The sequence below is a fragment of the Poromitra crassiceps genome, assembly GCF_964638095.1.
Source record: "Poromitra crassiceps genome assembly, chromosome: 14".
Lineage (NCBI taxonomy): Eukaryota > Metazoa > Chordata > Actinopteri > Beryciformes > Melamphaidae > Poromitra > Poromitra crassiceps.
This window is the reverse complement of record NC_139633.1, coordinates 27362063-27375055: the sequence shown is the minus strand read 5'-3', so window position 1 is coordinate 27375055 and position 12993 is coordinate 27362063. Positions and strand designations below refer to the sequence as shown.

Genomic DNA, 12993 nt, shown 5'->3' with positions numbered 1-12993 from the left:
AAAGCATTTATCTGGCGCACCGCTTCTTCTTCTTCTCTGATCTGAAGCAACCCGGAACAACGACTTCCGAGTTGCTCGAGGTGCTCCAGATAAATGCTTTTCGGTTTTTGAGAGACAGAAAAGTGGATTTTATGCAACAATTTGGATGCAACAACTAGGTGTCATTAAAAGAAGAGAATGTTTTACATCGGATAGCGTCTTCACTTCACGTGAAGACTCAGGTAGGAGCCGGCATTTAGACCTAGACGTGAAAATGCCACAGTGTAAAATGGGAAAATGCGTGACGTTCGCCGGGCGCTAATGCGCTCGTATGAGCCAGAAGCGCCCGGCTAGCGGGGTAAGGGCGCAATCATGGTAATTTCTCCTATAATATTCCTCTCAAATTGTTGCACGTGTCGCGGCTCGGTCAGTATCCACATATTGAAGCACTGAGATGTTCCTGCAGGTCTACTAGAAGAGGAGTGTCATTTGGAAACCATATGAATCTCAATAAAATTCAATTTATGAGGGAATAGAGAGCCAAAGTCCCTCCCCACCCCCCACCCCCCCCCCCCCCCACCCCCACCCCCCCCACCCCGTCAGACCCTTAGCACACCAGAGTCTTAAAAAAATATGAATAGTGGTGAACAGAGGGAGAGGTTACTTTTTAATTTTTTATTGTTATGCCACGGGGTACACATGTTTGTCAATTTAAAAGATAACTTTGCAAGTCAAGAAAGTTTGTGGTAAAACTGTGGTACTACAAGTTATAAATTATAAAGACTACACGTACACGCAACCAGTCGCATAAGTGACGTCTCTCCCGCCAGGCCATGTTGTTGGTGTGATGTATATTGAGATGTAGTCGATTGAGCTATTTCATACACATTACATCTGTTTCAGGACAAACTGCGACTTTCTTGCATAGTTATCTTTTAAATTGACAAACTTTACATGTGGACCTCAAAATTAGTGGCCGCCAAAGGGTGGGGAAATTTGTGGACCGACCAACAGAGGGAGCAGTAATAGAGCTGCTGGTTGCACCTATCCAAACAGCGCTCTGTGCAGCAGTGGGGATGACAGGCACTGCACAGTAACTCCCAAATGGAGATACATCCATCTGCAATACCGGAGCGCAATCCCCCCGTCCACCGGGTACCTTCTCAGACCCGGGAGTGTACGCATACAGGCCAGACAGACCCCAGACCTACTCCTTAAAAAAATAAAAGACTTGATATTTTTATTTTAAAATCGGTGTAGGTATATGATATTCTATGCTTGTGTGCATTAGTGTCTTTAGGGTGATTGAATGTTTGTATGATTGGGGGTTGATCTGGCTAGTTAATCAGCTAGCAACTCGTCCATCCTGTCCCTACCCGCGCTAGTATGAGTTCCATGGTCGGCCTCTGAGACCCAGGACAGCCCCCTCACCCCACCCACCTTCCATGAATCTGCCCAACTGCATACCCACTATTGGCACACCTCCCCATGCTACACACAGACCCCTGCCCCGCCAGGACGTTGTCCTCCAGGGACCTACGTTACCCACTGGCCGGACCTTGCTGGCCCAGTGGCCCACACTTAAGCACCGCTCCCGGGGTACAAACAGCCAGCCGTCCCCCGGGAGGTATCAAACGTTAGCTTGCGTGCTAACATCAGTGTTTGGCCGCTGCAGTGCTCGCCTGAATCGCTCGCACTAACTGCTTTTATTATGCCTCCGCCGGCGATAGCCAGGCCGAAGGCATTATGGATCCGGGTTGTCCGTCCGTCCGTCCGTACGATGTTTGTTAACGCGATATCTGAGGAACGCCTTGACGGAATTTCATCAAATTTGCCTCAAACATCGACTTACACTCAAGAATGATCTGATTAGATTTTGGTGGTCAAAGGTCAAAGGTCAAGGTCACTGTGACCTCTCGAACACCATTTTCAAGCTTGTTAACGCGATATCTCAGGAATTCCTTGACGGAATTTAATCAAACTTGTCTCAAACATCGACTTGGACTCAAGGATGAACTGATTAGATTTTGGTGGTCAAAGGTCAAGGTCACTGTGACCTCTCAAACGCCATTGTCCAGCTTGTTAACGCGATATCTCACGAATGCCTTGACGGAATTTCATCAAATTTGCCCCAAACATCGCCTTAGACTCAAGGATGATCTGATTATATTTTGGTGGTCAAAGGTCAAAGGTCAAGGTGAGCTCTCGAACGACATTTTCTAGCTTGTTAACGCGATATCTAAGGAACGCCTTGACGGAATTGAATCAAACTTGTCTCAAACGTCGACTTGGACTCAGGAATGAACTGATTACATTTGGGGGGTCAAAGTTCAAGGTCGCTGTGACCTCTCACACACCCAATTTCCAAGCTCTGTAACGCAACATCACAGGAGCGCCTTGACGGAATTTCTTCCAATTTGCCTCAAATGGCGATTTGGACTCCAGAATGAACTAACGGCGGAGGCATAAGTCCGCGTTGCGGTCGTTCTAGTTTTTTAAGGAGTCTGGGGTCTGCGGTCTGTACGCGTACACTAGGTCTGGGGTCTGTACGCGTACACTTCCGGCCTGTATGCGTACACTCCCTGGTCTGAGAACGTACAGGGTGGGCGGGGCGATGGTGCTCCGGCGCTGCATTTGGATGATATTGCCCAAATGGGGAACATTTTGTGGAGCTCTGAGCCGATTGACGGACAGACCGAGCTGTGGAGCTGCTGGTCACAGCTACAAAGTTCCACTTCCTCTCAAGAGCAAATATTGTACATCCTAAAGTAGCTGCAAGAAACCTGAATCAGCAACATCACAGACACGCCTGCACACACCTAACCGAATATACTCGTAGAGTAGCAGTTCACCCCAAAACGTCTCAATAGTTGTGAGATCTATCTTATCTATCTATCTATCTATCCCCACGTAAATATAAAATGCAAAGAAATAACTCCCCATTCATTTGTTTCTAAGTGAGGACTTTAAAGGGTTAAGGGGACCAGCTGTCTTTTCTAGCCATTTGCTACCATTATGGCACATTACCGTTAACACTACTCATTGACAGTTGTTATAACACCTGTTATTTGACTTTAACGGCAGACATGCTGTGCGTTTCACGCCTTCCTCTCCAGGGCCCTGCGGATGGCCTCCAGGATGCCTTCCTTGTTGTTGTTGACATTGTAGGACGTCAGATCCACCAGGGCCTCATACTCCTCTCTGGTGTAGGTGAGGTTGTCGGTCTTGTATGGAGACTCGCTGCTTCTCACATCCACTTCCCCGGCTTTGATCTCTGCCGCACCCACCCGAGGCACGCCTGTTTAGTCGCAGGGCAAGACAATTTGTTACATTTACACACTACAGTTCTTAATGGACCAGTAAATATATTTATTTGGACAATCAATCAATCAATCAATCAGTCAAGTTACAGTTAAAGAGGCCAATTGCATCTTTTATATGTATGCAACACAAGGCAAAAATAGAGTTCCAAAGAGACCAAGGAGTCAGTGCCGAATTGCAGGAGCATTGATCACACAAAGATTGCAAAAATATTAAATGTAGCAAGGAGAAAAGACAAACTGCAACAAACAATGGGCACAAGACAAGGATAGACTTAACATTTAACATGTTAGTTACTAGCACCACAAAATTACAGTATGGAGTCAAAAGATACTACAGATTTAAATCAAATTTTCTGAGACAGCCTAAGGGCCTGTGTCCACCTAGCGTCTTTTTCCGACGTTAAACGCTGGGAGTGCGCTGGGGAATGCTGATCCCAGCGCACAATATACAAGGAAGCAGTCTGCAAGTAACGTTAGTTCAGCTAGCAAGCTAACAACACAGGTAGGCTACGCTATTAAAAGCAGTAAGCACAACACTCACCAGAAATATTAAGTGTCTAGCCGATCTGCTCCCACAATTGAGCCGTTCTGTCTCTGTTGCGATAGTTTTTCCATATGATTAGTTACCAGAAAAGGAGCAGCCGACACCAGCGTCTTTCTGAAAAGTTAAAATATTTTCAGCTGGAAGCGCTGGGAGTCGGGCGCACAAAAACGCCAAAAAAAGACGCTGGGCGCTGCCCACTTTCTCTACACGTCCGTGTGCGCTCGCATACGCTCTCCCTCCATTGGAAACAATTGAAAATAGACGCCGGAGCTGATGAAAAGACGCTAGGTGGACACAGGCCCTAAGGCACACACAAAAAGTACATCATGAGCTTCATAAAGCTGGTATTTTTGGCTGTTCTGCCATTTGGAAAGTGCTTGTATCTAAAGCAATGCACAAAGATGTTATCATGTAGTAACTTTGGAAGCTCTGTAGGGAATCGAATGCTAGGCCCACTTGCAAGTAATGCAGGCTTGTGGCCAGAGGATTGTGGCGTTGAACAGGGAAAATGTGGGGGGAGGGCGCTCTGACGGGTGCTCTCCCCCCTCCCTCAAAAACTACTGTTGAGGTGCCTTTGAGCAAGGCAGCAGAAATTAGCACAAGGGGAGCTGCTCAGTGGCCAACAGTTGAAAACGGTAGTTGTACTGGGCAAAAATGTTCCCAGGAGAGGTCAGTGTTTCCCCACCCTTACTGAGGGAGGCTCTGAGTCACTGAATTGTTTGCCTGACCTCTTGGAGGCTGCCCAAAAGTCTTTCTCCAGAGCTTCTCTGACCTCTCAAACTCAGGTCTCTCTGCTGAGTCAGGAGCACTGACCTAAATAATATGGACAGAGCTATCCCATTGAACAATTACAGACCAGTTTCCATTTTAAGCACACTGTCAAAAATATTGGAACGGCTCATTCAAGAACAGATCAATGAATTTATTTTAAACTAGAACGACCGCAACGCGGACTTATGCCTCCGCCATTAGTTCATTCTTGAGTCCAAGTGGATGTTGGAGCCAAATAGGAAGAAATTGCATCAAGGCGTTTCTGTGCAGAATTGGATATTTGAGCCAAATGTGAAGAAATTTAGTCAATGTGTTACTGAGATATGGCGTTACCGAGCTTGAAAATGGCATTTGTTAGGTCACTGTGACCTTGACCTTTGACCTTTGATAACCAAAATGGAATCAGTTCATCCTTGAGCCTAAGTGAATGTTTAAGGTGAATCTGATGAAATTCCGTCCAGGCGTTCCTCAGATATCGCGTTAACAAGCTTGAAAATGGCGTTCGAGAGGTCATAGTGACCTTTGACCTTTGACCACCAAAATCTAATCAGATCATCCTTGAGCCTAAGTGAATGTTTAAGGCGAATCTGATGAAATTCCGTCAAGGCGTTCCTCAGATATGGCGTTAACAAACATCCGTACGGACGTACGGACGGACATCCGTACGGACGGCCGTACGTACGGACGGACAACCCGGATCCATAATGCCTTCGGCCTGGCTTCGCCGGCGGAGGCATAAAAACAACTTTTTATTTGAGTTTCAATCCGGTTTTAGAAAAGCTCATTCAACGAATACCTGTCTGGTATATACTGTATAACCGATCTGATTAGGAAAGAAGTAGATGGTGGTAAGTTTTGCGGCCTGGTCATGCTTGATTTACAGAAAGCTTTTGACACGGTGGATCATTACATATTAATCAAGAAGTTAAGAGCTATGGGTTTTAATGATGGATCACTCATACTTTGAAAATCGTACTCAAATGGTGGATGTAAATGGGACATTGTCAAATGAAAGAGTCATGAGATGGGGGGTACCTCAAGGAAGCATCCTCAGGCCTTTGTTCTTTTTATTATTTATTAATGATTTCAATGCTGCTGTCTCCTGTAACCTGTTTCTGTATGCAGATGACTCCGTGTTAATGGTCTCACACAGAGACAAATCTGTGGTGGAGGACACTGTGGGTGCTGAGCTGGTGAGAGCCTGTGAATGGCTCTTGGCTAACAGACTGTCCCTCCACACAGGCAAGTCTGAGGCCATCCTGTTTGGCAGCAAAATCAGACTAGCAAGGTCACCGGGGGTTTGCTGTAAAAATAGGAGACTGTACACTCAAGGGCACTGACAACATCAAATATCTTGGATGCGTCTTGGATAACTGCTTATCTGGTGAAAAAATGGCATTGACTGCTCTAACAAAAATTCACCAACGAATAAAATTCCTAGCTAGAAAAGCGGTTTTCTTAGACACTCAGATATTACACACTCTTGCCGGGGCACTAGTGCAAAGTCGCTTTGACTACGCTGCCACCTCATGGTACACTGGACTAACACAACGATTAAAAGGCAGGCTGCAGACAGCCCAAAATAAATAAATTCGAGTAGTATTGAAGATACACCCCCGTACTCACCTTGACACCAAGCACTTTGAAAGTCTCCGATGGTTATCGGTTGAAAATCGCATTTTATATATCAAAATGCTACTCACTTTTAAAATCACTTTACATGAGGTTCCGAAGTACCTACTAAACTACTTCTTACTTGTATGAGAAACACATCAGCACGCAACTCGAGGTAGGTGGACAGATTTTATACCCTGTCGCTTTAAAAGTCTGATGGGGGAAAAATAGTTTCAGGTACAGTGCAGCAGTTCACTGGAACAATCTGCCAAGGGACATAAAAGCAAGCATTACTGTGACCAGTTTTAAAAGAGCCCTTAAGTACTGGCTCCATAGAAATGCACTTTAAATTACTGGCTCCATGGCAATGCACTTTACATTTATTTATAGCCTTTTTATTTCTTTTAATTTCTTTTATTCTTTTTATAAGTGATACATTGCCCTGCTTGCTATTTGCATTATCTACTGCTATTGTTTTATTTTGAGTTCCTTTAATGTAACCGCTCTCCATTGTTTTATGTTTTTTTTTTAAATTGTTTTAAGTGTTTTATGTTTTTTATGCCTCGTCTTTACTATATGTTTTATGTGAGGACCACAATGGAAATAAGCCTTCGGGCTTTATTGTGTTTTTATCCTCTGTGATTGATATATTGTCTGTTCTTTTCTTATTATATGTATCGTTGTGTTCTTTCTTGTTTTTATCACCAAAATTCATCTTGGTCTCCCGTTCGGAGTTGAAACGTTGGCCTTCGCCATCTTGATTTGTCATCAGCAGAGTGGGAGGTTAATGGGTTGAGTCCTTCCGCAGCTCAAGTGAGATGGGAGTTTCCCAGAGCCGCAGCTCCGCCTGCTATTGGTCCGTGATCGACAAGCTGCGCGATCACTGGACAAGCGATCTGTCAATCACCCCCTTTTCTATCATCTATTTTACTCCAAACGGGCGAGTTATATAAAAAATCCCCCCCCACAGTTGTTATGAAAAGGTGAAATTAGCTATATAGACCAAAACCGTGTTTTGCCCCTAACTGGAAAGATGTTTAATCTTGTTACAAAGTGGGGCATTTTAACATGGGGGGAATGCCTACTGCCCCCAATGCCTAGCGGCCATTCGAGGAACTACAGCTTTTCAATTAACTTCCGCGCCATCAGAAGGAAGCCGTACATGACGTGAGCAAAACAAGTCAGGTATGGAGGCAGCATGTTCACGTTGAACTTACCAGGTGCTTTGAACTCTTTGTGTGTGACATTGACGAGTGGGAGATGGAGCACGATCGGGGCTCTGGGATTCTCCTTATCCTCAAAGACGTACAGCTCCTGACGAGGCTCCTTATCCAGTCTGGCATAGTCAATAGTCGGGAAGGGGATCTCATGGTCCGCACAGTAAGCAGCTGTCTTCTTCAACACCTGTTCGATTGAACAGCAGAGGAATGCACTTATTTACAGAGTTGACAGACTGAAAAATGTTTAACCGTCTTAATTCATGTTGAAATCAGGATTTTTGAAGTTAGAAAATAAATCAATAAAAATAAATGACAAATGGATGACAAAGTAGAATTGATAAAAAGCTCTATAAGAAACTCAAGATACAATTAAATGTTCTGTTTTTCCTCTTAATGAGCGCAGGGTGGTATTTACATTGAAGATATGGTCTGGGTCCCATGAATAGCTGAGGGATATGATGATGTCCACATCTCTCTCTGGCCGCAGGACGGGCACACAGCCGATGTTGATGGCATGACCGGCATCCACGAGGTGTAGTGTGGGGTCAGCCGGGGTCAGTTTGTTTGGAAAGGCATCTATATGTGTGGCTAATGAGCAGATGGAGAATGAAATGATGTAGGAGAACTCATCAGCTGCTCATGGCGAAGTTCAAACCAATCAAAAGTGCCACCTCTACATTGATAGAAACAAAAGTGGTTCAAGAAAACCAGATTTGCACAATACTCAGCAATAACAGGACTGGGGGGAGCCTACCTTTGGAGGCAGTAAAGTTCTTGTTTTCGATGTAGTTCCAGTGCAGGAAGAGGCCACGCATGAAGTTGTACACCTGGGCAACGACCGGACGATCCTTGAAGAAATCAGTCAGCCTCTTGGCTATGCCTGTCACTGGATTCACCAGGAACGTGTCCAGAGTTGACGCAGAATTTGACGGACTTGACGGGTCACACTCTGTTGAGAAAGTGAGAAAGTGGTTCAAGAAAACCAGATTTGCACAATACTCAGCAATAACAGGACTGGGGGGAGCCTACCTTTGGAGGCAGTAAAGTTCTTGTTTTCGATGTAGTTCCAGTGCAGACGATCCTTGAAGAAATCAGTCAGCCTCTTGGCTATGCCTGTCACTGGATTCACCAGGATCGTGTCCAGAGTTGACGCAGGATTTGACGGACTTGACGGGTCACACTCTGTTGAGAAAGTGAGAAAGTGTGTCCTAAGGTGGCTTACCTGGTCAGTCCTGGTGGCACGTGGACCACGGAGGCTTTGTTCTTCGCGTGGCCGACGCGGGTTCGAATCTGACCCGCAGTCCTTTGCCGCATGTCATCCCCTCTCTCTCCCCCCCTTTCTTGTCTGCCTAATGTCCTGTCTAATCAAGGCGAAAATGCCCAAATAATAATAATGATAATAATAATAATAAAAACTTAAAACACATATGTGATATCATGCAGCACAAGAAAAAAGAAAAAAATGAATACTGTGTCAAGAACAACATTAGTAGTCAGCAAATCAACTGTGTGTCTCAGGGCACCATAGGGCAAATGTGCTGATTGTTGTACCTATCTCGACATTAGGTTCCAGAAGAGTCCAGGAAGGCTTGGCACCTGTAGCAAACTGCCATAGTTCGGTCATGGTTACGGAGAAGGCACTGCTCCATATCCCTGATAAGATTGAAATATTAAAAAGATTTAATTCTATTATTGCACATAATTGATTGTAGAACCATACATATTAATATTAACATGACAGTAGGTTTATGACGGAGTTGTCATGTTCTCACCCAACAAATAAGGGAGGCGGATTTCTTTGAGTTTTTTGACCCTATGACCAAGGAAGAATTGACTCCCAAACGCCTCAGCTGGGACAAACGCCCCATACTTGGAAATGCCGACTTCATAGGGGGTGAACTCACACCACTCTGAAAACAAGATCAGTCAAGGGGAGAACAAAAGGGCTAGTTATGACATGCATATTCATAATTTGTTTATATAGTTTGTCTATGCCTGTGGGCCTCAATCACGGGATGTTTGTGGGCGGAAACATGTTCAGAGCCCCACGCGGGGACGTCTAGTGTCCAGCCAATAACATCGCTCAGAGCAGAGCAGTAGATTGCAAACCAGGAAATGCGGCTCGTTCCTAGAGCGTTTTGCGAGGTGTTTGGAGCATATACCTCCATGGTTTGGAGGTGTTTGTTTATTTATGCTTTTATAACATAACCGCTGTGAAACTATCAGACAAAATTGTTTAATCCCTGCATTTCACTGGTTTTGTGACATTCGCTCTCCCCATTTACTGTCAACCTCGCTCAACCACACACCACAGAACACAGCAAAACATTGTGAAAACATGACAATACAGACAGGGGGGGCAGCGTCTCTGCACATAAACACAGCGCCACACAATTCTATGGGTCATAAGTGATGATTGAGAGAGAAAACGAGTGTATATAATAAAGAGTGTATATAATTTGTGTATATAGTGTTTAAGTGTATATAGTGTTTTTTTAATGAAATAGTTGCATAGTATATGGTATTTGATGAATTCCCATTTATGAATACTCTACCATGACGGTCTGAGCCCACAGTGTGCAACCCTGCCAGTGAGTTGTATGAATAACCCCCAATATGTCCAGGACCATTATAATTTAGGCAGGTGACAATGGGGAAAAAAAACATGACATTTATCAAATTGAATTTCAACTGCCCTGTTTCAGCTATGATGTTAGTTAAAAATAGATTGAAGAAAATGTCTAGAGATGATCTTTACCAGCTTCACACTGGATGCCGGTTAGGTCATCCTTCATATTGACAGCTGTGTATATGGGCAAAGGGTTTTGGCCATCAGCTATTGCCCTCTGCTGGTCAGACAGGGTACTGGTGGTTTTCTATGAAGCCAACAAGGACAGGAGATTCATTAATAATTCATAATCAATAATTGTTACACTCCATGATATTTCCCCATCAACGAGTCCCTCCAGGAAATTGTGATTTTGTGATGACAATAATTAATCCAAATTCAACCAATCTCCCGCGATTAAACCTCAAAAAAGGCAAAACAGGTTCCTCAACCTGCAACTTTTGCCAGTTCCTGCAATTTTACCACCAAACAATCAGATAAAATGCAAATTGCATTGCAATTTTTCAGAAAAGCCGCTGAAAAATCAAGCATTTTTTATGGCAACAATCACACAAAAAACAACTGCAAACTCATGGAGGGACTGATTAACAAGCAAAACAAAACATTTAGTCTGCAAATCAATTATACAAATGTTTTCAGGGACAAAAGAGAAAATCAAACACCACAATCAATGAATATGAACTTGCCAAAATAAGATGTGTGAGGTTGCAACATGTTGTCTTGGCATGTTTTATGTTAGTGATTGAATTCTGTTGGGGACATCCTGTCAACTTGGTAAATCTTGGTAATATTGACAGTCGTGAACATACTGTAATAGCTGCTAGCTGTGTGAAAAAATGACACTTTAGTCTGTGTTGTATATCTCTTACTATCGTGATTGTGCATCTACGGTACACTAAAGTGATATTCATGGGAACATACATAATAATGTTATAAAAGTCCCCTGTGCTTTAAAACTCGTGGAGATCTACTGTATATACCGTAATGTAACATGATGATCAGAGAAAGTGTAGTTATTTTACCTTCTCAAAGATCAGATCCTCAATAACCAGGCCCCACATATCAACAAGTGACACAAGGTGACCCTCCTCCTCTTTCTTGTGCATTTCATCTTTGTAGTACTGTAGTTTGTCAGTGGAGAAGCAATTCAGGAATTTCTTGGTTATCTTCTCCTCCATGGCTGAGATGGCACTGTTCAAGTCCTGCTGTGACCAATTGGTTTGCTGATACAGGCTACTCATAGCCCTGTTCATATGGAAATCAATCAATCAATCAATTGCCCACTCCCATCCCTCCCTTTCCCCCATTCACTCTTCACCCCACCATCCTTGCACCACTCCCTCCCCAATTGGTTGAATTGCATGAAATTCGGCAGTGCACTCTGCCGGGTCCCCAGCAGCACACCTGCCAAGTAAGTCGATCAGACGAACGGTTCTCGAGATGAATTTTTTGTGTGTGTTGCCAGTAGGTGGCGCTATATCTATGTGCATGTCCCAATTGCACAACATTCGGCACCACACTTCGTCAGATTCCCAGCAGCACACCCGTCAACTTTGAAGTCGATCGGACAAAAACAGTTCTGGAGATAAATTGCTTTTTCTGTTGCCATGGCGCTATGACTATGCACATGTCCGAATTTCACGAAATTCACCACTGCACTCCGTCAGGTCGCCCTAAGTGAACTCCCTGAGTTTGAAGTCGAACAGTTCTCGAGATATGTGAAGGACAGACATGCATACAGTACATAGTCATACAGACAGACAGAGAGACAGATGTAATTGTCTTTATTAGATAATCAAATTAGATAGATAAATAGCCATAAAATGATTAAAATTATTTAAAATTATGTAACATTGTTTGCCAGTAGACAAAGAAGGTGCTAATGAGGTTTTACCAATAAGAAATATTGTGACATAGCAGATAGCACTGTGCAAATATGGTGAACTTGAAGACCCCTCATTTTTGGCTAACTCACCATGTGGAACCGGACACACCAGTGATGTACGTGGCTGCGTCCAGGACGCCTATTTGCTGCAGCCCCCTCAGACTGCCAAACAGGCCTGTCATCGCCCTGGTCCCGCCTCCTGAACCCACCAAAGCGATTACAGGCGTCTGGGCAGAGGACAGAGACATGTTTCAATGGATATGATAATGTTCTAATTCTACATTCGCTACTGAGATCCTTATCAGCTTGTTGGCAGGGGCGTAGTGGAGGGTAAACACACAGGGGCGTAGTGGAGGGTAAACACACAGGGGCGTAGTGGGGGGTAAACACACAGGGGCGTAGTGGGGGGTAAACACACAGGGGCGTAGTGGGGGGTAAACACAAGTAAACACAGTTTACCCACCTCTTTGAAACGATGCAGAGAGTTTATCATCAACTGTATCAATCAATGAGGCGAAACAGGGTGGGTAAACTACTCACCTCGGATAGTTTACCCACCTCTGTATTTACTACTACACCCCTGGATGTTGGCATATACTGTACCTGTAAGACTTGTAGGATCTACATAGAAAGATGATTTTAGAGGATATAAAATGTATGTAGAATACAGAACTGAGAGGTCAACAATAATAATAATCTAAATTTGTTGGAAAAGTTGTGTAACCTAATTTATTTACTAGGTTCCACATCAGAGTTAAAGGGATAGTTTGGATGTTTTGATGTGGAGTTGTATGAGGTACAGCTGCTTTTTCATACAGTATAGAAGGTGTACTACATGCAGTAGAATGCAGCATGCACGGTCTCAGGCACCGGCCGCCTCAGGCAAGTAGAGCTGTCTGCTGAGTGTGAAGGGGGCCATGAGCAAAAACGTCAAAAAACAACAACAGAAAAAATGCATACAATGTTTCCATACTGCTCCCCTGGCGTAATTCAAGTCTGCACAAGTCCTGAGATGCCAAGTTTACTTG

At 44.1% G+C, this 12993-nt stretch overlaps 1 protein-coding gene across 1 annotated transcript; it reads right to left on the bottom strand.

The window, feature by feature from the left end:
• Nucleotides 1-3077: 3077 nt before the first annotated feature.
• On the bottom strand, nucleotides 3078-12213 carry LOC310789109 (cytosolic phospholipase A2 zeta-like; the record flags this gene model as incomplete). Its single annotated transcript, XM_083650702.1, has 10 exons — nucleotides 3078-3277; nucleotides 7449-7635; nucleotides 7867-8039; nucleotides 8206-8400; nucleotides 8481-8633; nucleotides 9003-9104; nucleotides 9224-9361; nucleotides 10210-10327; nucleotides 11103-11325; nucleotides 12056-12213. The coding sequence occupies 10 exons, from the start codon at nucleotides 12211-12213 to the stop codon at nucleotides 3078-3080; spliced, it is 1647 nt and encodes a 548-aa protein (XP_083506828.1).
• Between the last annotated feature and the right edge of the window lie 780 nt (nucleotides 12214-12993).